Here is a 24,737-nt window from a genome sequence, read left to right on the forward strand (position 1 = left end):
AGAGTGAATTTTTGTATACAGTGTTTTTTTTTTTTTTTTTGTTTTTTCGGCGCTGAAGTGAATGTACGCGACGTCAATGCACGCTCTGCGTCGGCTGAGAATGACGCGGTGGCAATGTCACTGATCCTGGCGTTGACCTCTGGCGGAGGTCTCGCTGCCTCTCGCTCGCTCTCGCGCTGTCTCTCTCTCTCCCGTTTCTCGGTTTTGGGGGGCTCCAATATTTTTTACACAAAGAAAAATATTAATTTTCGTTAAATTGCATAGGCAATTCCATTATAAATTCTTAAATAATATTAATAAAGTTAAGTAGATATATTTATATTGTAATTATATAGATACATATGTAATATAATATAAAATGTATACAAATTAATTGAGGTAGACACGTATTGTCTTAATTATACGTGTCTACCTCAATTAATTTAAAAGCAATATTTTCAAAATATCATTAATTTTCCTCTGTGTATCTTTGCATTTTATTTTTGGCAATGACTTGGGAATTTTCAATTTCGTTTTCGAGCCTGATTTTCGGTTCTACGCGGCAGTGGCTTGGCCCAAGTTATTTAATTATTATGCTCGGAGCTTTTTTTTGGGCAAGGTCATTGAAAACCGTGTTGGTTTCGCCGTGGTTGTTGTTGTTACTGTTTAAGTTGTTGTTGTTGTTGTTGTTGCTACCGGCAGGCGGCACTTCTCTTGCTGCTTCTACTCATTCGGATTGGGTCTTAATCAAGGTGAGTCACCTTGGCCTTATTTTCGAGCAGCGCACTCTTTGCCTGCCCGTCTGCGAGTGTATATGTGTGCGCGCGTGAGTGTGTGTATGTCTCACTCACGCATTGCCAAAAATACAGAAGTGAAAAAAAAAGCTAGCTCGCTCACGAGGCAACAACAACAACGAGAAAGGCAGCGCAGGGAGAACGAACGAACGAACCACCGAAATCAACTCAACTCAACCAAACTCAACTGAACTGAACTCAACTGTTGCTGTAGGTTTTCTGCTGGCATTGTGGAAGGTCATGATTTTCGGCACTTGTATGGGTGAGCGACTTGACTCGCTGGCATTTGCCTTGTCTTTTTGCCTTTCTGACTTTGTTTGCCTCCACTGCTGCCTTTGCCATTCTGCTGCCGAAAAGTTAAAGTGAATCTGATACACGAAAGCGAACTGAAGCCGATTTTGATTTCCTTACTGCGAAGCTTTTTATGCTGCGATTGTTAGCTGCTAAGTCACTAAGAATGGTTAATAGTTCTTTTATTTGTCGAACCAAATGCACTGAATGCTGAGCTCTGCTTAAATCAAATATTACAACTAACTAAAATAGATACATATTTATATACATCTAGTTAGCAGATCAAATGATTTCTTTCTTAAATACCCGTTGGAAAGATACCATTTTAAAGTGTCTAAAAACTAAAATTCCGTATGTTAAGTAATACGTCAAGATGTATTTACCAGGCCATTCAAACAGATTAAATTGTAAATGCCAATTTAAACAAAATATTAAAGACACATTTTCGAAGTGTTAATTGATTTTGTAAGCTGCTCGTTAAAATAAATATATTAAAATAAGAAACATTTTTTGGTACTCAGTAAACAGTATTTTCTGGAGGAATAATGTTACTCAATTAAATAATAATATAATTATAACAGCTTCAAAGAATTACATTTAATAAATGTGTAAATGTTCCTAAAGATTTGGTTTTGAAGACCAAAAATATTTTGAAAATAAAAAATTACTAATTTACTTAAATAGGTTGTGTTGAGTAAATAAGTTCTACGTTCGTAATTATTATCGTAAATATATTAAGCTCTTGTTAAAGGGCATTCAAGCTGCTGAAACTCCCGACCGTAAAGCACTTGCCATATTTCATTTTGGCCTGGCTCTTTGATTAATCTTTTGCTAGTCGCTGGCTTTTTGGGCACGTGCCCCGCGATTCACCGAGCCCTTGCCATTTTAGGCCTATTGGGGTAAATGTTTGTCATGGCTACTCTTTATCTTGCGTGCCTCTCGAGCCGAGCAAATGCATAATTAAAACTGAAAACTGAAAACCGAAAACCGAAAACGAACGAAAACTGAAAATCATACGCCGCGTATGGTTAATCGAAAAGCCACGACTGAGTCGGACTTGGACTTGCACTTGGCCTTGCGAAGTCGAATGCTCCGCTCTGCTCCACTCCGTTTTGTGGGGCCGGGGGCCTTGAACCTCAATGTGCCGAATTGTGTGTTGTGGGGGCAGAAGTTTAGCGTTGAGCCAGCAGTATGTGCTTTTGGCTGGGTTTTTTCGACTGATGTTTTGTTGAACTTGCCGCAAGCGGCAAACAATAACAAAAACATTGAGAGTTGTACGGCCGTAGTGCCATACAGAATGCCAAGAAAACAACGTAGTTACCAACAAAATTACGCGGTCGCAGACCCACCAAATCCAAACGTGACTTAAGGTTAAAAAGCATGTGTGTTTGTGGGTATCAACTTCATTGGCACGAAGCATCTGCTGTCGGATTTTTCATAGTCATTTTAATATCATTCACATAACTCTTAGAACTAGTTTTTGTCAGAAGGCCTAGGGCTACCATCACCACCACCACCACCCCCAACCCCCCATATTTTAGACAAGGCTACGATTGCCCAAGAGCACCCAACAAATATTTCAACAATTGGCTGGGGCATCAAGTGGATTTCTTTTGATTTGTCTAAGGTTGCTTCTGTGTTTGTTCTGTTCGATTTTTATCAAGTATACGCCTCGTTGGCCGCTTATCAGTTGGCCAAAGCAAACAAGATCACGGAATGCCATTCACAGCTTAGCCGATTGGCCAGATTACTAGGGCTTTGTCCAAATTTTATGACTCTAGAAGCCATTCGAGTTTTGAGCTAACCGTAAATCATGCTGATGTATGGTTTGAGAATGAGGAAGTTCGACTTGGGGGCTCAGCAAATAGACTTAAAAATGCACAAAACAGAAGTTATTGTTAGGTACTTTTTGGCTTCAAATGTAAATATGTATGACAAGGATGAGAGTTAATACTTTTAGATAATTGAAAGAATTTCCAAGCATGTTTTTTGATATTCCCAGTATTAAATTTTCAAGGATATTTTAAAACTTGAAACTTCCGTAAGAATACATATTGTATTAGTTCCTTGTGGAAAATAAAATAAAGTTAAAAATAAAGAACATTTAATGAATATTAAATAGCCTTTTTTTTTGCATAATTGATACTTATTATTAATTTGCGAAAACTGTGATCTTTCTAAATAAGTAAATATTGTTTTCCTAAATAACTGTCACTTTTGACTTTGTCACCAAAGAGTTTAGCACTTCCCACTCCTGCACCTGTGCACCATGCCACCCCCATCACTCCCACATAATTCCTACTTATCGCTATATATCCGAAGTGAAATACAACGGATACCCCGCTGCAGCATTAGCATTAGTGGTGGAAAAAGGCAAGAAAAGCGAGTACTTTGGGTACAGATACGCCGGCAACTAGTATGATTTGGGCATGTGTGCGCGGACATAGACAATACCTAGTATATATTTTGAATGGTGCGCTTTGTATCGCCCTCCGAATGTGTCTAGAGCTTCAATAGCAGGCCAGGGTCATGCGACATGGGAGGAAAACTGAACTGAACTAGCGCGAAACTGAGCGAACTCGGGCGATTGTATCTGTGTGAGTGCGTGCTTATGTGTGTGTGTTTGTGTCTATTGATATTCGAGGGTTTGTTGGTGTGCGTGTGCTGTGTACGTAGTGCCCGTTATCGGAAGAAAACGCCAAAAGCTCGCGTTCATTGCCTTTGCAAACGTTTTCGACCCGTCCCTCTCCACACTCCACTCTCCTCTCCGACGATCACTATCTCGTTCTCTCTATCTGCGCTCTCCCTCGCTCCATATCACATTAAGATAGTTTTGGTAGAACTTTACTTTTAACTTTATTTTTGTAGCTACTAAATTGGGATTATCTTTGATTTAGTGAAGAATCCAAATTAATTTTGAGCCAGCGCTCTACTCGAAACTTTCTTATCAGCAGAGGGCTATCGCGTTTGTTTGGCAAATCCCATTTGGATTTTGTTTTCAAATATTTTTGTTCCTTGTTTTGGTTTTATTTTTGGCAAATGGGAATGGGGGAATGGCAATGTTTGGTGAGGTTGGTCAGTGATTCTGTTGCTCAGCGGCAAATGGAATAAATTTTAGGAAGTACGTATTTTCAGGGCCCTCAGGTCAGGCAGTATTATTTATTGCCCCCTTCGAAGGCCGATCGCCTAACTTTGACTTGCAAATCTGAATAGGTTTTTTATCTCAGCTTGTGGTTAACCAAATTGAGTAGAAAAACGAAACGGATTGACATGTAGCATTTACAAAAAACGTAATAAAATAGCAAAATATAATTTATTTGCTGTGGCTGGCGCTTTTATTGATCGCTTCTTCACTTTGTATCGAATTCTGTTAATTGGCTAAAACCCAAACTCAAGTCTTAACTGGGCCAGCGCTTTGGGCTGTGAAATTCTAGAAGGGCGGGGATTATCCAAAATCAAACATGCAAAAAGTTTTCTTGCCAAATTGAAATTCAGCGAATTTGGTTTTTTTTTCCTCAATTCTGGGATTAGTCATGCCCGCATTAAAAATAAATAAAAGGGTAGTGGGAAAATGTGCATGACCAAATATTTATTTCAATTATTGCACTGTAATGTAATGCATTACAATTTTTAGATTCATATCTTAATTGCTTAAAAATGGAAAAAAACGATACAATTAAATATGTATTCTTATTGAAAAAGTTTGCAAGTCATTTCAAATTAATAATGCATAATGACATTCCTACAAGTTTGATATGTGTGGAGCTCTTATCAATGCAAAGTGTGTTAGAAAATTTAACACCACCTAAACTATATTACCAATTGAAAATATTATATTTTATATAATGCAATCTCGTAAACAAAGCAAGCGTTTCGCACATTTTCTTTGAAAACATGTCAAATACTCGATATGTTAACAAAGAAAAGCTTTTATTAGTACTAATTCTATAATATAATTCTAGTACACAAAATGATCCTGCAGATTTTAGCAACTATTATTAAAGGATATTTTCGCTGGAGGCGCAGGCATTTTTCCCACCCACTTTTCACCCCGATCTTCTTCCTCCTAAAATTTTCAACACTTTCACGAACTTTCAAGTATGTAGCTATACATGCGTCTATGTGCAATGTATGTATGTGCACCGATGACGAAATAAATAGAGAGCTTTTTTTTGCGCCATTCGCTTCCTGCATTCGAGGCAACTCCGCTGCCGCGGCGAATGCAACGCTGCGTATGAGCGATCTGCTGGTCGAAAGGAAAACAAGGTTCTGGAATTAGTCACTTACCATCTCAAGCAAAAGTAATCCAATTGGCGATATATCCATAATGTTCCGGCAACGGCAGAAAAAAATCATATACCCTATTGCCTCGAAGTTTCTATCAGTTACTTTGCGATTTATCACTTAATTTCTAAAATTCTTGTGTAAATATGTATAAACTTTCAGGCACTTTTCTTTATGGGGGCGGGGGCGTGGTCAGGGGAGGGCGGGAAAAGCCGACCAAAGGCTGTCAGATGCCACCAGATATTTGGATTAATTAATTGACATTTTAATCATCACGCTAAGGCCACTTGAACAGCGAGATTTCTTCGCGCGATTTTTGCTGCTTCAGAACTCTTTGTAACGCATTTTATTTGTTTGATATTTTGGGATTGCACTTTTGATCGGTAGCAAAGCGTTTAATTAGCGACGCGACGGCGGCGACGACGACGGTGGGCGGGAAAAGTGGGCGGGCGGGCGAGCGGGCGTTCTGTCGGTTGGCGCGAACGCTGCAGTTACAGTTACGTTTGAACAATTGATTTTTGTTGCTGCTAATTTGTTTTGTTGTTTGGTTTTTGTTATGCGTGTTTGAAAAGCGAAGGTTTTCCTCTTCGCATTCGAATCGCTCGAATCAGAGTTGGGGCAAAATTTGCGACTGTCCGTTACAGCAGTCAAAAGACAACTAAACGGCGAACAAGCGTATTTTTGCACACAGGCACTGCGCTGCACTGAGACCCGCTCACGCACACCAGCGCACCTCCACCTCGCGACGACAACGGCAGAGAAACGCTCAAGTTCACGCTCTGAACTTCAAAGCTCGTTAGCGTAGAGAGCGCAAGCGAGGCTAAGAGAGCGGAATGCAATTGCAATTGCAGGGAGAGCCAAAGAGAGTAGGGAGCTACAGTGCATCCTCTGTACGTCGAAATTGTGGGAAATAGTTTTTGTTTTTGCGTACTTTATTTCCAACAACACCTTATTTAATTTCAAGGCCAAAAAATATATTAACATTGCTTTGCGTTCGATTAACGCTAAATCCATTTCAATTACAATGCGGCGGAAACTCATTCAGCAAGTATTCTGCTTTCTCAAAAAAGTAAGCAGTACATTATACTCACTTTTATACTCAAAAACTTACTTAAATTGAAAATATCGTAATTCAATGGCAAGCTTCTTCTTACCTGTTCTGCAAGCTCACCAAATTTTGTTTGAAATGAGTTTTTGACTTAAGTGTTTATCACGTATACGTACAGCTGTACATCCGATCAAAAAAGGGTCAAACTATTTAATTTACAATTTAAACTATATTAATTGATTTAACCGCTGGATAAAAACTAAAGAACGAATGTTTCATTGTTAAAATTTTTAAGCACAAACCTAATAAATAATAAATAATAATAATTTCTTTCCCTGAATTAAGTGAAAGTTTGAAGTTGAAATATATTAATGTTTTTTCACTATATATATTAACTTTCATAAATTAACCAATATAATGCGTCATTAGTGTGGCGTGATAACTAAACGGCTATTTATTGAAAAAACAAATGGTTACAAAAGTGAGACTTGAGAGGGAATCTTTGATGGCTCCATTACACATAAAATATACAAAGCGTGCCCAAGGTTCAACAAAGGATAAAGAATGGAAACATGAGAGCTGGCAGCTTGGCAGCTTGCCTATGTGGTCTTCAGCGATGTCGGAATCTTGGGCAAGCCGAACTCATCCGTTTCAATGGTGCTCTGTAAGAAATTAGCTCGTTAGTAAGCAATCAAGCTGCTATCCATATAAGCAGCATTATACCTTTCCAGGGACGATGCTGTCAGCTCCCGGCTCTCGACTCGGCGCCTCCGGAGCCTTGACCACGTCATCCAAATAGCTGGTGTCATCGTCCAAGGCAATCTCATCGCCCAGAGCATCCAACTCGGCCTGCAGGTCGTCGTCATCCACCTCAGGCATGCCGTACGTGCGGCCCAGTGCCTCCTGCACCTCGTCCGCCTGCTCAAACATATCAGCCATGTCGTCTTGGATGTCCTTTAGGCAAAAGGATAAAAATTAATTTATGTTCATATTTCTGGGACATTTCCATCTCTTTCCAGCTAACTATGCTTACCTCGATCTGGTCGATGTTGATCTTCTTGTACTCGGTCTTCATCTGCTTGACTCCATCCTTCATGGCCGCCACGGTGGCCTGAGTATCCTTCAAGGATTGCGCCGCATAGTTGGCCTGTTCCATGTTGAACGACTGGTTGCGCAGAGATTCTGCCTGCTGTTCGTAGCTGTGTAGGAAACAAATAAAGTTCAAAATGGTTTAAAATACTCATTTAGAACAGGACACAATAAAAAAATTGATTGTGGATGTAAATTTCATAAGGTAATGGAACTTATAGATTAGGAAATGATAATTTCAAATGTCTGGAGAAGAGTAACACTGGAGGTTTGGAATATAATCGATACTAGGCAGTGGGTGGGGCATTGAACGTACGCCTTCTTTTGTTTGAGAACCCGGAGGGCCTTCTGTTTCACGGAGTTCTTGGCAGGACCTTCTCGCATCTTGGACATTTGTTCGCGGTATTTGCGCAGCTCTGCCTCCAGATTACTGATCTTCTCTTCGATGTTTGTTGCTCGGGCATCGACCTGTTGAGTGTAATAAATTGTTATTTGCTTTGTTTTCTCCATGATTTCGACACTTACCCCGGCGATGCAATCGTTTAGACTTGGACCCGGCTCCTTGGGCTTACCACGACCAAAAAGGCGATTCATATTGACTGCTTTATTATTTTAACTACAACACGCAAAATTTATGGGAAATTTGTGGGTTTTCCACTTTAATTCGTTCTACAAATTTTGTTTGATGACTAATTGTCTTCTTCTTTTTCCTATACCAATCAGCTGTTTGGACCGTACAGTGTTGGTGGGCAGCACTGTTTGGCAGGTCTGTCAACCAACGACTTATTGTTCTTAAATGAAACTGTTTTTATTGTAATTTGGAAAGATAACTCATTCGAACTGGTTTGTTTAACTGGTTCGATATTTAGCTTATATGTCGTTCAATTTTAGGAAAAACTGTGTAAATAACAGATATTTTAACGGTCTCTTTGTAGCACTGCCTTAGTATTTTTGTTTGGTATTTTCATAACATATAAATGGTGTATTTTAGTACATTTTGGTTGCCCCGCTGGTATTACTTAACGACCGCGCTGCGGTCCCACCATTCGCATTGCAAATTAAAAACAAAACGCATCGGCGGGCGCTTTTGAGCTCTTAACTACGTTAATTTGCGCAAATTAATAAATTCGTTTAATTGCCAAAAGCAAGTGCTGCGGACTCAAAAATCAGCAATGCGTCGTTCGAACAGATGAAAGTGAAATCAGCCTGCCGGGCATTGCGATTTTCGACCATTTTCGACTATTGAAGGAAAATAGAGTGCTAATAATACACAACAACAACCATCAAATTGGCAAACAAAACTGCGTAGATAAGCGATTAAATAATAGAGCAACATATTTGCCAGCAACATAAAGTAAAGGTCGGCGAAAATCCAATAAATCCGCAGCTGGCCCTTTGACGTCACGGCCCATCAGCTGCTTGGCCCACCGGAGCACCCCACTTTTTCCGCTATGACGCGCAGAGTCGCCCACTAACAGTGAACTCCCACGCTTAGCAGCCACTCCACAGTAGTCCCCAATGGACAGCTCCATGTACTACGCCAGCCAGCGGATTGCTGCCAGCACAGAGGCTAATGTCAGAGTCATCACCTCGACCATGGCCTCATCTTTGGCCAATGGAACGGCGACGCCACGCGCCGACGACGGGGGCGTATCCATGAACAACTTTTACCCGGCGTTGGTTCAGTGTTTCGGCATCATCATTTGCGGGTTAGTAGATATATTGGGGAACTTCGCACCTAGATAGTGGTCCCACGCATCCTTCCCGATAAGATTACCCGTATATTCCACCCCAAACACAAAAACACCAGGTTGCTCGCACCCCTAAAGCTCATTTGCAAGCCTTTGTTTGATTTAGGTACAGCTAAACAGCCCTAATTCGGTTTTATTTACTTTATTGGGCAGAACATTGTGTACACTTTTTATTAGCAAGCTCACTAGGGGACAGCACAGTAGTCATAAACCAATAATAAACCAATTTAAATTATTCTCAAAGGGAAATTATAGCTACCACTGAAGCAAAGTAATCATTCTTTGCTAAAATATCAAAAATAGATAGTTTTAAGGAAAGAAACAAACATTCTTAGGAATCTTAAATAATCTTGAAATACCACTCTTTAAATGTAAAAAACTACCAATAAAACGTTTCAGTTTGCTTAGATATTCTTAAAAGATAGATAGTTTGAGTAATTGAAGTTACAATATAGCTTGCCACATCCCACGTAGGATCCTAACTCGAACGTATGTATTTCACCCCTTATCGCAACGATTATGGGGAACGTGCGGTCACTTGTACAGTGACCAGCACTTATGACGGACACCGTCTCGATTCAGTTTCAATTTCTCTGATTTGTTTTCACCCACTTATCAATTGACACTCGAATTTTATTATCTGTGGCAAACTGCTGTCTCACTGTCTGTGCGTACTCCGATTCAATCGTTTGTTTCTTCAAACAAACTCAGCAATTATCCGAAATCAGCTAAATTAACTTTTGTTATTTTTAGAAACGGAATTACCCAAAAGAGATTTATTCGGGTTTAATTAGGCTTTTCCGCAGCAGCAACTAGCCTAATATTCCCCATAAAATTAATTTCGATCTATTATAAAAAGAGTTGCCTAATGGCCAATGCCTATTTGTTGATTAGATTTTGTCTCTATTTCTTTAATTTATGCTGCAGTTCTTTTAATTGCTGATGCATTGCGAAAGAATGTTATGCTAAATTTGTTGGCGTTTGCAAAGGTTATTTGAATTACAAAATTTCCGATTAGTCATTGCAAGTCGGTCGTTAACTGATATTGTTTGATCATTCACGTGAAAATCCAAACCTTTGAAACATTATGTTCCGGCTATTTAATAGGGAATATCTCTGCTGGCGTATGCTGGAATTTTTCCCAATGTTTAACCACCGATTTAGCAGTTATAATTAGAGGCGGTTTCATAAATCTGAACTAATTCCCGCCGGTCGTGGCACTTTTCCTGGGAAATTGCCGTGAAGCACCTATTAACTTTGACATACAAAAAATTGCTCAATAACAATGGGGAGCGGCATATGTAAATTGTAAATTTGCGCTGCTAGCTCCCATATCAATCATTATACATGCATCTAAGCCGAAACTTAATTGCCAGTGGGCAATAATCGAAAGTAAAACGTTTAGAGAGTGCGAGAAAAAACGTACAAAATCGGTATAAACAATTACAGCAATGACCTTGCAATACAGCGTAAACAGTATCGAGCCACTCCACCTGAGGCAATATTTGCACCTTTTTTGTACGGATTATGCAACCGCAATTACCGATTTGTCTACCGACCACTGCCAATTACTGGCGATATGCATGCCCACCCAAAGATCCACCGCCAGGCAGATGCACCTCATCCAACTGTTCAAGCAAACAGCTACTGATATCGCCTATACAAACTCGACTACAAAGTCGGATGCGATTATATGTTATTTAACTGCTCTCCCTTCGCGTTCGTTGGCATCTGACTTTAGAATTTCGTTCTGCACTTGCAAAGCCAACTGAGGTAATACCCTGCCTTTAGTCCTTATCATTATTCGGCCTTTAAAATGTAAATGTAATTGAGAAAAATAGATTGCTTTAGCTCTTAGACTTATCTATAACTGATTTGATTTTTGATTTTTGTAATAACTCAATTTCGTATGGTAAATATTTCTCTTCAACTTATTAGCTTTTAATACCTCACTATTTTCTTTGAAGTACAAATTCCAAGTATTAGCAAACGTAAATCATATCCCTATGTCAATCAAATGTCTCCCCAAATGCAAATATTTATCACCCTTTTGACACGCTGTTATGAAAGGGTAGCGAAGAGATGCACATCGCTTCCAGTTTTAAGTGCTGCTCGTAATGCAATTAAAGTTTGTTTACGATTGTTATCGCATTGAAATTATATTTAATCATTTATTTGATGAATCTTTGTTGTGTGTGTTTTCGCTGTGAGAATTTGATTGACTCGCTGTGATCATTTTTCTTTATGATTTAGGCTGGAAATAACCTGATAAGCGCTACCAATAATACAGGGGCTATAAACACCTCGACTCGTTATGGTTTTAACTGTAGCAATAGTTTGATAATAGCATAGACATTCGCAGGTGTTTCTTCATCGGATTCTGGGCGAGAGTTGCCCAACAGGTCGGTTCGCAGTATTAATAATATAATGAACTTGCACTTTGTTTGGGCACGTAAGATGAATATTTGCGTGCCGATCCTCACAGTTTGCCAATTAAGCTTTACTTCTTTTTTAGAGGTATATATGTATGTACATTAATGAGTTTTACCCGGTTGACTAATTTGGATTTCGTTTCTCTCGACTGAGTTTCTAGAACACTTGTTTTGCTCAACAGATAAATGAGCGAGATAAATAAGGAAAAAGTTTTTGACGTTTTCTGTTTAGTCTAGCTTTTTGTTTATGTACAAATTCTGTGGACAGACCTTACTCACAGACAACAATTGTTAAAACTTGTATTTCAGACCCAAGGGAATGTTAAAGTGGAGACCCATATATAAGGCTTTCATTCATTACTATTTTTATCAAGTATTTTCCTGATTTCCATCTTATAAATATAAAAGGAATTTCTTAAGAAAAGGGCATGAAGAATTTCTCTATATTTGCTTAATAAAGAGACTGTAATTTCATCTTCCGCCCTTGTGGCTCTCGCATAGGCACACTTCTTTATCAGTCATGTCTTGTAACCTCTTCCACGCTAAATAAAACATAGATAATGTCTACAAGGGTTTCGCATTCCTAGGAAAAAGCATTCTCACAGAAACCTATGACACATGGCGCTTCGCAAACGCAGAAGCTGAGTTCTGCCAATATTAACAATAGCAGTCTCGCAAATCTTAAGGAGATAAGAGCTTCCCCAGGTTATTCCCACAACATGCAGTGAATGCAATAAATCGCGTTGAGTCATAAGAAAAGGTCGCTAAACTAGTTCGTTTAAGGCAGGGGGAAGTACTCCCTACTCCAGATTAACAGACAAATTAATTTGTCTCGTCGAATGTGACAGAAATACAGATTTTCGCTCGAAAATAAAAAACGTTTACAAATCTTTGTTAGCCAAGAGACAGTCCGAAATAAAACTGGTTTACGAGTGGATCACGTGTGGGGCTGCGGTGAATGTATTTTATATGCATGTAGAGTACACTGTACATATTGATTAAGAGTTTCCGCCTTTCCGGCTGGCTGGGTTATTAGCATTAAAAATATACGCCTTTTGGTGAGGGGGGCGTGGCCCGACACGCCTTTACAACATGATTAGTGGTGTAATGTGTTCCCCTTTTACTCGCTCCTTGTTGCAGTTACATTGCCGGACGCTTCAAGATCATCAGCAATGCGGAAACCAAGGGTCTGGGCACGTTTGTGGGCACCTTCGCCCTGCCCTCGCTGATCTTCCTGTCCCTGGTCGAGCTCAACTGGAGCGCTGTCAACTGGAGCTTCCTTCTGGCCATGCTCGTCTCCAAGGCGGTGGTCTTCTTCGCCGTGCTGATCATCTCGCTGCTGGTCGCCAGGCCCCTGAACTACGCTCGCGGCGGCCTGATGGCAATATTCTGCACCCAGAGCAATGACTTCGCTATCGGCTATCCCATAGGTGAGTTCATGTTACAAGAACCTGGATATTGCATCTAGAAATATATGCAACTTTATATAAATTCAATTTCACCTAACATTCTATTTTTCCTTCAGTTATGGCTCTTTATAAGGATGTCCATCCGGAATATGCCTCGTATCTGTACCTGATGGCTCCTATCTCACTGGCTATTCTAAATCCAGTTGGTCTGGTCCTCATGGAGATCTCCAAGATAATCAAGAACAAGGAGGATGTGGTTGGTGTTTATCTAAATCCCTCTCTCTGCAAATATACCACAAGTTCTTATTCTTTGCAGACCCGCAATCCACCATTGTGTCCAGAAACTTGTCCCGCGGAACAGATGTCCAAACGGAATCGCTGCCTGGGTGAACGGTCTATACTGGTTTTCAACACCCTAATTGCACTGTTCTTTAACCCGTTGCTGCTGATGACCTTGCTGGGTGTTGCAGGAGGATTCCTGTTTCCCAACGGTCTGCCCGAAATGGTGTCCAGTACGTTGCGTGTTCTTGGCCAGAGCTTTTCGGCAACGGCCTTGTTCCTACTCGGTCTTAAGATCGTAGGTGGGACAGGATCCGAACGAAAGAGTATAGGCTTTCTATTGCCTGGTGTTCTTATACTGGTTAAAATGTAAGTTTCCTTCTAACTATATATTCATTCAATAGATCAACACGTGTACTCTCATTTCACAGATTGGTGCTACCGCTCGTAATCCGACAGACGGTAAACATTATGCAGTCTGGCCAGAACTTCAACGACACCACCGAGCTGAGCACTTTTGGCTTTCTCTACGGCACCTTTCCAGCTGCCCCCGGGGCTTTCGTCATTGCGACACAGTACAACATGGAGGTTGAATTGGTAATTGAATTGAAAGTCAATTCAAATCCACTTCCCATTATTTATGTATTCTCTTCGTTCAGGTTGCTCGAAGCATGGTTTTCTGTACATTCATCTCGGCACCGCTGATGTTTATATCAGCCAAAATGATATCGCTGACGAACCTGAAGCCATTGGACTATCTCCATGAGCTGGATGCCTTTTCGTTTGACATCAGCGTGGCCGGCGCGGCTGCCTGTTGTATCATGCTGGCATTGTTGATCGTGACGAAGCGCTTCAAGCGTATGCCCCAAAGAATAACTTTCTGTCTGGTGCTTTCTCAGGTAAGATATTATTATTAAATACTCCAAGAAGTTTGTTTATAAAGCATAACAATTATAGCTCATGTGCTGCATAGGAGTAATCCTCTGGTCCAAGATGGAGCACGTGCACCGTTGGCCTTTGTACCTGCAGTTTCTTCTATTTAATATCGGAACATACAGCACTCGTCTGTGGACTGGTCTTTTGGCCATTTCATTGCTCTTCCTGCAGTGTCGCAGCTTGTGCTTTGTGCTGAAACTATGGCCCTATATGGTAACTAAATGTGATTATAATGTTACAGCCTGATTTGACGTAACTATTTCTTTCCTTTAGTTGGTGTTTGCCTGGGGTGTGCCGGCCGTATTATCTGCCCTTTTGATTGCCTTCGACTCGAATGTGATGTCGGGAGAGAAACACAATCCGAGCTTTCAGTACGGAAATGCTCAGGCAGCCATCTCGGTGTTTATGCTCGTTATGTGCTTTATAGGTAATGGAAAAGAGTATTTTAAGAAGACCCTTTGAATCAAATAATGATGATAGACCTATATGCATTTGAAGAGTTAATCAAAACCTGTCGCGTCTTTGGTTTAGGTTTGGTAAAAGTTAATAAACCATCCTGAGCCACTTATAGACAGTTCCTAAAATGATGTACCAAAAGTTTTCAATCTGATACAATTAATGTTTCTTATCTCTATATAATCATATATAATGTTTAAACCTATATCCTGCCTACATTTAATTTTCTAGTAACCGTTGGCTGTTTGGTGCTGCATCAGCGTTATAAGAAACGATACGAAAAGTACATGACCTATTCACGTGAGTTGTCCAATCCGGAGTCGGGTAGGTCCCTGAACCCTAAACACATAAAACGTCTTTAATTTTTAAATTGCTACAGAATCATCCGATCTGCACTCGACCATATCAACGACTAATCTATTGAGTCACACGGATCAATCGTCCATCAGGCAAAGCGTTCGCACAGCTTCTTATTCGTCTTCATCCGACGATGAGGAAATGATACCAACAGCTGCGGGACTGCCAACCAGTAGGTCAAATGGTGCTGCCAGTGGAGGAGCAGGATCAGGCGGAGGAGGTTGTGGTTCTGGCAATGGAACTTGCTGTTCGGGCGGCGCGCCTGTGAGCAATTCCTCAACAACCAGCACCGTGGTTGTGGACATTGAGGATCTGTTGAATCGCACACGCCAACGAGCCAGTGGTGCCAACAATAAAGATCTAAACAAGATCGAAAGTGCACCTGCCACGGAAGAGTGAGTTATGACCAAATATTTTTGCAGAATTAAAAGTGCTAAAATTACCAATTCTTCCAGAATTCGCAATCAAATGTGCAGCAGCTCCTTTAACTGTGGCCCAAGTACCTCACGTCAAAGTTGTCAGACTATTATCGAGCGATATGAGGATCAGAACAGAAGGGGACTTGAGCCCCTGGAACACCCGAGCGACGCTGATGAGCACCAAACTTTGAAGCATACCGTGCTCTTGATCACTTTGCTGTGCTCCATGTTTGTCGGTCTGGCAGTGTCCATTTGGACATTGGTCATGGAGGGAATGTCGGGCATATATCTGGAACTAAGTTTCCTCGATGCTTTCCTCAACTTTGGTCAAGGTCTGATTGTTTTGGCAGTGTTTATCACCGACATTGGCGAACTTCTAATGCCAGTTGTGAAACTATGGCGCAAGTTATGGTAAGATCGAATATTAAAAACTTTAGAACGTTTTTTAAAGTATTTCTCTTTGAAGGTATGGAGCCAATGTGGTCAGCCTACCGCACTGGTCAAACGTGCGGCCCGAAACCAAGCATATTTGTGAACAATTCCGTAATCATCATTTGGAGAACTGCAAAAAGGATATTGCAAAGGACCGAAGGTGGGCACCGCCAAGACTTACAATATTCTTAAGTTAAGCAAATATAGGGAACCCTTAGCAAGATATTTAGTTAGGTTTCCTTTGTTAAACATTTTATTTTAACCCTTCTAATTAATGCAACCCTTAGAATAGTAAGCAGCAATAGGAATAGTCATTTGGATGACAATAATTTTTAATTTCAGTTAAACTAAGTAAGTACGTCTCTGTACCGGAACTTTTTTCATCTAACTTAAATAGTTAGACAGTAGCTTTGCATTTTGATCACCTTAATCCTACCACTTTTAATGCTTATACAGCACAAGTTGCTTGAGCTTGACTAGACAATCCCGATTTTCTAATAACATACGTAATAAATTATCTTTTTTTCAGGTGGCGTATTCGTGTGTATCGCAGAGTGTTCTACGGCACCGAGTTCGTCAGCTGGCTCATCGAGGTGGGACTGTCCAAGGATCGAATGGAGGCTGTGCATTATGCCCGACATCTGGTCGATGGCCGGGTTTTGCGACACATAAACAACGTTTATCACTTTGAGGATAAGCTGCTGCTCTACAATTTCTGCAGTCGCATATAGATGCAGCCACTGTAGAAATGAAGAAACTAGGCCAAATTTAGCTTGATTTCCTGTTTAGTTTATTTTGAATGTAATTTTGACTGCTGTGATTGTACGCCAAACAAGAACGCACACACAATGCAGTCAGTTGTGTGTGGGTAACAGTAATGGCGAGTGGGAGTGGGAGGATGAGCTAGTGAATTTGTTTATATGGGCCAAGTAAATTGCTTGGCAAACGTTTAGGTTTATTTTTTAAATGTTTATTACTAAGTAGTTGACTCAGCTAGAGCTTTATGCAGTGCAATATAGAATACTGAATGTAACAAAATATGCAAGTTTCCTAAATATTCAGAATAACTTTGTACTTTAAGCGCAATTCTGTGTCACAACTAAAGTGAAAACTGTGCATAAAACGCTATATACGAATAATTCTATATACACACACATAGTATAGTAAACACCCATGAATAAATAAATATATATATCTTGCATATATACCTCAAGCCGCGAGGCCCAAAGAACAAAACATTTACCATGCATTCGTGTCGCATTCAATTTCAATCTTAATTTGCATTGTTTTCTTTCAACCACCCCTTTTGATATCTGTTGTTTTGCTGAATCCATCTGAATCTTCAGCTTTAGACATTTTCGATCGGCTTTTGGTCTTGCACGCGTCGCTCAATCTGCGTTTTGCGTGTCCGAAATACCAATCTCCCTTAATTCCGGACACCGGGGCAACTCTACTAATTGTTCGCCAGCCATCTTCGATTTATTATTCTGCTAACGATGCCTAGAGTTTATTTTTTGGTATGCGCCTGTCTTCCATAAACATTCCCGGAGAGAAGTCTCGCCTCTTCTCTGACCAAGTATCGCCAGTCCATTGAAGTTCTGGTTCGTTTGTTATGCTAAATGCAAGTGATTGTAATATGCGGTGGCACACTGACTACCAAAAGCATTCGCTGATATCAGTTGTACACGCATTTATGTTTTAACGACTCAACGGGGGCTTAACTCAATTGCATTCCACTTATTAGTTTGATGCATTTTATATTGTGGCCAGCAGTTTTGTTAACAAACGTTTTGGCCTTCGAGAGAAGTAGTTTATGACAGTCAGTGCTCTATATTAACAAATAGAAAATGATATATGACTGCAGTTCGGCCATGAGCAGTAATTATATAAATTCCTGTGCAGGAAGTGAGTCATTCTGGGAAGTGTTCCTATCCTCCTAGGGCACTTACTAAGGGTCATATATGTTATAAATGTCATTATAATTCAAAATATATTTTAAAATATATTAGTCAAACTCATACTCCTATGAACTTAAAGTTCTGCTTACTGATTTAACTCACATTATTATACATTATTATAGGGCAGCCAAGGTGTCTTAACCCATTTTCTTCTGGTTTTATCTTGATTTTATATGTGCTTCAACAAATATTTAGGTTTACGTAAGCTTTCCAGTGGATGTTTTACAACCTTATCGTTATTGACAGATTAAACAGACTGTCTGGGAATTACCAGAGCCTCGAGGTCGACAATTTGAAACTAATTTGACAGATTGCAGAAAACTGCAATATGCCACATTAACTTACTCATACCTCAGTGTCCAAAATCCGGGCCCATTAATCAGTCGCTTTATGACCGAGCAGTGCTCACTGAATATACATAAGTGCAAATAGTGCGTTATTATTTATTCATTTAATTTTGCAAAAAAACGCACCAAAGAGGAGGGTCAGAGGTCAGTCAACCCTTGAGGCACCAAAAAGCATTTTTTATTTCTCCCAGCCATCCAAGCCACCCAAGTCACCCTCACGCCGAGCAGGCCCAAATATATGAGCTGCTGTCCACGTTGCTTTGGGCTTCCAATTTCGAGGCGTACAATTAATAGACACCAAACCAATTGGATGACGCCTAACGACGATGCCAAGGGACACCCAATTCTGGGCCAGCATTCGCATTTTGTGTTTTGTTGCCTTTTGGGGAATTAACTAAAAATAGTCCGACCGCATGACGTCTGCAGGAGGCAAGTGGGATGATACTCGAACCACAAGGACGACATCATATACCCCACAGGCAGCCGCAGGCTCGTTAATTTCATCCAGCTGTACATGTAGCATTTTATTTGCAGTTCCTCATACGCCCCGTTGTCGCCACCACAAAGTTCCACCGACCATTCCGCACCATCCAGCCAGCCCAATATGGATCTTCACATCGCCGATTGGCGGCTTCCGCCTTCGTTCGCAATACGGCTAATTCCCCATTTAAATTGCAAGTATGCGAGATTTTCAATTTAAACATTACATTCCCAGAAATTTTTCAATAATTGTGAATGGATTCTTTATTTTAATTACAATTTCTTTGAAGAATTTGCTTCCGAAAATTCTAATGCAGCTACTAATCAAAAAAATTCCAACTGCAAGCTCCGAATTGTAATTCCTTATTAAATCATATTTAAGGTACACTTTCATAAATACTCTTTCTTTCGTGAGAGTTTAATTTTTGCCAGGCAGTTGAAACTAAACAATAAACATTTTTGCCCAACAAAACAGTACTATATACTAAGAAGATAAGAATAAGAAAAGGTGCAACTGCAACGCTTAGTAACTGCAAATTTAATTTTTATCTTTCGTAATGCATTCTGTTGAAAACAAATAAATTAGTTGGAAATATTTTCAGCAAAGAGTTAAAGCTAAACTACTATAATTACCAGGCTCCTAGCTTTAAAAATATATGTTTAATTCGCAAAATTTCTTAAAAGTGGCATAAAAAACAAATTTTCAGTAAAATAATTTGTTTGCTTATATTTTTAGACTTTTTGTATAAAAGAAACAATACTTTAATACATTACAGTAATTAAAGTATACGCAGATTTCAGTTCATATATTCCTCAAAAATAGGTTTTCAAATGACACACCATATACTAAAGATGACGAATCTGAAGACTCTTAATAATAATAATTAATCTATCTATGAAATAGCTGTTTTTTTGTTTTGTTAATTTTTCAATGACAAAGAAACATGAGTAAATATATTGCTGAAGTAAACTTTTGAGTATATTATTTTATTCTAATTTAGTCAACTGTATAAAATCAAATGGAAGCTTAAAAACTGCATAATTAATATTACATCCAGTTGAAAGTGAAATTAAAGTGAGCCGCAGGTGGAGAGAGTATAAAACAATAAAATTCGTCGTGCTATTCCGACCGTTCGCACACGTCCAAAAGGCAAAGGCGCTGGCACGAGCTGTGAATTTTCGATGGGGTGGTCGCCATCGCTGGGCGTGGATGTGGGTGGCCGCTTCGCTTGGGGGTGTCTATGTGCTGTATGCTACATCCGATGCGATCCGACCGGCGGCGGCGCCAGCCGAACTGGCCTCGCTCCGAACTGGCCCCTACCACCACCCCCACGTGTATATGATGGCTTGGATAGCTTGGAGCTATGGGCAGCAGCCGACGAGTGCTCTGCTCGGCACGGTCGGCAGTCATTCTAAATCGACGCCTGGCTGACTGCGGACGCGCTCCTCGGATCGAATCGAATCGCCTTCGAATTGGTCGGTCGTTGGTTGATCAAGTGTCGCGTGCGCTAATCATTAATTAAGTGTCTTAGGAAAAAAGTCCCAATTTGGCTATCGAAACGGGTTTCCATCTACCAGTGCATTTGCGAGCTGCCTTGCCTTTGCGGCAGGCTCATTTATGAAAAAGAAATATCGTTTGCGGCCAGTTAGATTTTCACCTGAATCACCTGCAATCGAACGCAATTATCATACCGGCAAAATGGAAACCACAACACCTGTGCTCGACCTGTTGATGCCGCACAACTCAACTACTGTGGCGCCTCCGAAAGCGCTCTATGCAAATCGAAATCGCCTGATTATTGGTGTTATTATCATGGTTCTGGGCGTTTTTGGCAATTCGCTGGCCCTTTTCATTTTGGCGCGCAAGAAGCTCAACAAAAACAGCAAATACACGCTCATGCTGCGGTAAGTGCAGCTATGCATAGTGGAAATAATAATATATTAATGCAAAAAGTAGGTTTTGCTTGCCCTAAAATCTTTCAAAATGTACCCATCTTAGTAGTAATTTATAGTTGTGTAGTTCACCAAATTCTATTTGATTTGCATAAATATTAAGCATGCAAAACCATATAGTATTATTGTTAATAATATTATTGAGCTGACATTTTGCATATTTTCTCAGCGTGTAGCTACTCATTTCATGCAGTTAATGTTTGCCACTGTTTGTGTCCAGTTCATGGCTATGTAAGTTTATTCAACCTGCTCTCAACTGCGGCCACTTTGGTGCTCTATAATATGTCTATGCGGGTCTGATTTGCATAGTTTGAATTGTTTTGCTTGGCATGGTTTTTGCTGTTTTATTTTTGCATATCTTATCAAATGACGGAATTAGTTCGTTGGCCATGTGTTTTGGGCATTGAGATTTTGTCCATATTCCATATTCCAGTCTGTTTTCTGTCAATCTTATCGGCGACGTGGGAATGCAGCCAATTGCGAATGCATTAAAAGCTTTATGGTGTAACTGAAGACGGCGATCGGTGGTTGACTTGATTGGCAAATGTGCATACTGGGGAAAAGATTTATATGAATATGTATTTAAATTAACTTTGCTTAGGTGCAAAAAACTGGTAGATATAATAATACTCAAAAATGATAATCTATTCCTTTGTAAATATGAGTGAAATAAAACTTGTGTATTTCACCAAATTCCTTTTAATATTAATATAATAATAATAATTTCTTGTAAAATATTCGCTTCTCAATACGAATACTCATAATAGACTTTGTTGATATTTTAAACATCGTGTTAATCATTCGGTAGGGTGTGTACTGTAAAGAAGTGATAAAATCTATGACACACACGGAAATTCTTTTAGTTCATAAGCCAAATATTTGTCACAATTTATATTACATTTATCAGCATTGGCCCATGGCGAATTCAGTGAGCTTGTTTGCGATTTGCTCCTTTCCCAACATTTTTTTTTTGCTGAGACGACAGTGCGTATGCGTAATATGCGTAAATTGCTGTCGCCAGCAATTTGAGCCGTCAAGGAAGCATAAATTAACGCGAATTCCACTTCAGGCATCAGGCCTCCTTCATGCAGAGCCTTTGATCTGTAATTTGATTGATTGAATGAAGCTGGTGAATGGCACTTGAGCGGTGTCGATAAATCAGGGTATCCCTTCATGCTTTTTGACTATGAACGAAAAGCGGAATAGCTGTGTGTATTTTCCCGTTGCTAGAGTAAACAATGATTTTGCCTTTACAAGTTAGCAAAACGATTTTGCATTTCGCACTGCAAATCGTCGAATTGAAGATTTAGACATTTTAGCCCTGTAATGAACAGTTCCGACATTTTAGCTTTTGGCGAAACTTTTACAATGCACCATAAAATGCATTTTAATCGCTTGTTCGCTGAAATCAGGTATAAAGGTGCAATGTGCACAAACAAATAATGAAAACAAAAATGAATAAAGTCATTGCGATGCCTAACGATGCACGGACTGTTAGGCCAATCCCCGGGAATTGTCAATCCCATTTTTGTGTTCTATTCCAAGCGTGTGTTTTATATATATATATATATATTTCCATTGGAAAAAAGCCCTACATTCATATAGTTTCATTTCACACGGAGACAAATGAGTTTCCTGTGTCAACGGCGCCCCAAAAACAATCAAATCGAAACACATTCGTGCCCCACAAATGCAATATTTTATGATACCAATAAAAGGAAACACTTAATCTAAGTCACCATTGACAGTCACATATTTCACTAAGTAGATAAAAATACAGGGATCTGTACTTTAGTTTATATTAGTATAAATATACAAATGTTAAATATATGAACGAATATAAAGTGAATATACACAATATTCAATGGAGAAATTTGAGGAGCATCCTTTATAATATAAACATTCAAAAAAATGAATTAAATTTTTAAATATCCATATAATAGATATTTCCTTTTTATAATTGAGCATTTTGCGAACCAAAATAATTATTCATTGCTATTGGTCGGCGTTCGAATCAAAGCGTTTAAGGACCGAGTCACGTCTTAGATAACCAAAATCGATAGTTGTACAACCATATGGAGCAGCTTTGAGGTATCTTGATTGAAAGTTTCGGTTTATAAAAGTGGCAATTAATTAAAAGCAATTCGTTATTACATTTTATCGATCTTATACCCAACTTATATTCGTAGCTTATTAAAGAACCCAACGAACTGTAGGCAATTTGGGCGCTAATGGCAAGGAAAAGCATTTACTTTCCGATTTATGAGCTTCGAAATGCCATAAAGCTAAGCTATCCGAAATTTACGGAGCTCTCAACTATTTCAGATGCCTGGCGACCAACAATCTGGTGGCTCTACTGGGCATGCTGACCACGACGCTGCTGAAAATGTATCTCTCAAAGGAAGTCCTGCAGTCGTTCATCCGAGTGGATTGCGTGGGACTCGTGGTTTGGCGATTTTTCGGGCTCAGTTCTGGATGCATTGCAGCAGTTATGGCGGCAGAAAGATGGATGGCCCTAGCCAGACCCTTTATCTACCACAAGGTATGAACTTGATTGCAATATATGTATAATAAATAACATTTTCTATGCATTTTATTCTTAGTGTAATTTAATTTTAAGAAATGATACAAGTGCACACAGGAAATCACAAACATTGCCAACTCATTCATTAAATATTCACAAATCTCTCTCGCCATAGCACATTACCTACGAGCTCATTCGCAAGAGCATCAACAGCATTCTGATGATCGCCGTGGTGATCACGTTCCTGCCATTCGTTGGTTTTGGTGCATACATCGATGAATCCAATCCGGACCAGCTTAAGTGTATACGATATCGCGATGCGCCGGGCGTGTGGAACAAGACGTATGCGGTGCTCTTTATGGTCTTCGGTAAGTTCCTATCAAATTGGTTACATTTCAAATATTGGTTTGACCATCGATGTATTCCAGGTACCCTGCTGTGCATTGTAATCGTGGCCTGCAACCTCTTCGTGGCCCACACCTTGCTCTGTGTGATCGGAAGGAGTCGCACGGCCAAGCGGCATATGCACTACGACCTGGTTTCCAGGGACAAAAACAGTGCCATCAGCATCGATCCCGAGAGCAGCAGCGGCACCACCCTCTACCAGACGCAGCTGAGCACCGGAAGCGGAAACAGCCATCGCAGTGTACAGCCGGCAAGGCAGTACAGGCACAGCGTTAGCGTCACAATGGCGGCCACCGACTCCTCGCCAGTCGAGATCAAGTTCGCCAAACTAATGGCGTTCCTCAGCATCTCGTTCGTCATCTGCTGGATGCCACAGATGGTGAGTACTGGGTGGATACCATTCTAAATTTGCAGATAGTAACTACTAAACGTCTAGTATCTTCAACCATTCCGTATTATGCAAATCTAATATAATATAATAAATTTACATGGCCTTTATCAACAATTATCTCCGTTTTAGATCGCCATCCCGTTGGCTATAGCTCCAAATCGGGTGCCCGCATCGAACAAGTTCTTCATCATCGCCGATGTTCTTACGGCGCTGCACTTCACCTCGGATCCGTATGTCTATGTGCTGAGTCGCTCCAAGTCCATCAACTGGTCCTTGCTGGGATGCATTAAGCGCTGGAGGAGCGGATGGCGTCCGGGCGGACTTCGTCGTTCCCAGAGCGACCAGAGCCGCATGCGTACGACGATGACGGAGGCGAATACTCTGGAATTCAACTGATTCCACTCGATCTTCATACCGCGCGCCCCCAAGTACTTAATCCCATTTCCCGACTCAGTGGGATCTCACTCAAAAAAGCGTTTCCGCCTCCCTCGGAGCATTCCTGGGAGTAGCGCCTAGTCTCGTAAGCTGTAAATAATAAATATATCCCACTTCGTATCTTACTATATCAAGGCTTTCCTTATATGTATGTATTCTCACCTCACTTAATCTCTGTACCGATTTGTAGCATTAAATATAACGCTTGTGTAAAAAGATCAAGTATTAAATGTATTAATTGTGCGCTAAAACGAAATCGTACAGCCCTCATAGATATATACACTGCTA

General features: G+C 40.2%; 4 protein-coding genes, 2 long non-coding RNA genes and 1 other non-coding gene across 12 annotated transcripts in view; 4 read left to right on the forward strand and 3 right to left on the reverse strand.

Annotated features, from left to right (window-relative positions):
* Window positions 1-6,026, reverse strand: part of Eip74EF (Ecdysone-induced protein 74EF) — a 60,654-nt gene extending 54,628 nt beyond the window's left edge. For all 3 annotated transcript variants that reach the window (NM_168740.3, NM_168739.3, NM_001259887.2), the window contains exon 1: window positions 5,352-6,026. The gene's annotated coding sequence lies outside the window, so the exon portion shown is untranslated. The remainder of the gene's footprint in view (window positions 1-5,351) is intronic.
* Window positions 6,027-6,823: 797 nt separating this feature from the next.
* On the reverse strand, window positions 6,824-8,326 carry Vps60 (Vacuolar protein sorting 60). Of its 2 annotated transcripts, none has more exons than NM_001275065.1 (5): window positions 8,011-8,326; window positions 7,802-7,953; window positions 7,430-7,595; window positions 7,120-7,350; window positions 6,824-7,058 (listed from the first exon to the last, which is right to left on the reverse strand). In NM_001275065.1, the coding sequence occupies exons 1-5, from the start codon at window positions 8,077-8,079 to the stop codon at window positions 6,996-6,998; spliced, it is 681 nt and encodes a 226-aa protein (NP_001261994.1). In that variant the 5' UTR covers window positions 8,080-8,326; the 3' UTR covers window positions 6,824-6,995. The 2 variants fall into 2 exon arrangements, with proteins under 2 accessions (NP_001261994.1, NP_648997.1); NM_140740.4 differs by having other exon boundaries at window positions 8,011-8,206.
* Window positions 8,327-8,524: 198 nt separating this feature from the next.
* anchor lies at window positions 8,525-17,672 on the forward strand. 2 transcript variants are annotated; one of them, NM_001275066.1, is made up of 13 exons: window positions 8,525-9,194; window positions 12,809-13,098; window positions 13,194-13,333; window positions 13,394-13,725; window positions 13,788-13,953; window positions 14,016-14,255; window positions 14,314-14,505; window positions 14,566-14,719; window positions 14,980-15,072; window positions 15,128-15,500; window positions 15,561-15,935; window positions 15,991-16,116; window positions 16,486-17,672. In NM_001275066.1, exons 1-13 carry the CDS (start codon window positions 9,004-9,006, stop codon window positions 16,685-16,687), a joined length of 2,874 nt encoding a protein of 957 aa, NP_001261995.1. In that variant the 5' UTR covers window positions 8,525-9,003; the 3' UTR covers window positions 16,688-17,672. The 2 variants fall into 2 exon arrangements, with proteins under 2 accessions (NP_001261995.1, NP_648998.2); NM_140741.3 differs by having other exon boundaries at window positions 14,980-15,048; window positions 16,486-17,181.
* scaRNA:MeU4-A65 (small Cajal body-specific RNA : MeU4-A65) lies at window positions 14,758-14,904 on the forward strand. Its single transcript, NR_048292.2, has one exon. It is a non-coding gene; the product is annotated as a small cajal body-specific RNA : MeU4-A65 (small nucleolar RNA).
* Window positions 17,673-18,090: 418 nt separating the features above from the next.
* lncRNA:CR44566 (long non-coding RNA:CR44566) lies at window positions 18,091-18,954 on the forward strand. Its single transcript, NR_124972.1, has one exon. It is a non-coding gene; the product is annotated as a long non-coding RNA:CR44566 (long non-coding RNA).
* Window positions 18,955-19,740: 786 nt separating this feature from the next.
* lncRNA:CR44567 (long non-coding RNA:CR44567) lies at window positions 19,741-20,018 on the reverse strand. Its single transcript, NR_124973.1, has one exon. It is a non-coding gene; the product is annotated as a long non-coding RNA:CR44567 (long non-coding RNA).
* Window positions 20,019-20,149: 131 nt separating this feature from the next.
* On the forward strand, window positions 20,150-24,702 carry CG7497 (uncharacterized protein). 2 transcript variants are annotated; one of them, NM_001300171.1, is made up of 5 exons: window positions 20,150-20,646; window positions 23,020-23,236; window positions 23,394-23,586; window positions 23,647-24,002; window positions 24,144-24,702. In NM_001300171.1, exons 1-5 carry the CDS (start codon window positions 20,441-20,443, stop codon window positions 24,408-24,410), a joined length of 1,239 nt encoding a protein of 412 aa, NP_001287100.1. In that variant the 5' UTR covers window positions 20,150-20,440; the 3' UTR covers window positions 24,411-24,702. The 2 variants fall into 2 exon arrangements, with proteins under 2 accessions (NP_001287100.1, NP_648999.2); NM_140742.3 differs by having other exon boundaries at window positions 24,144-24,576.
* Window positions 24,703-24,737: the final 35 nt, after the last annotated feature.

Source organism: Drosophila melanogaster, chromosome 3L (assembly GCF_000001215.4).
Source record: "Drosophila melanogaster chromosome 3L".
Classification (NCBI taxonomy): domain Eukaryota; kingdom Metazoa; phylum Arthropoda; class Insecta; order Diptera; family Drosophilidae; genus Drosophila; species Drosophila melanogaster.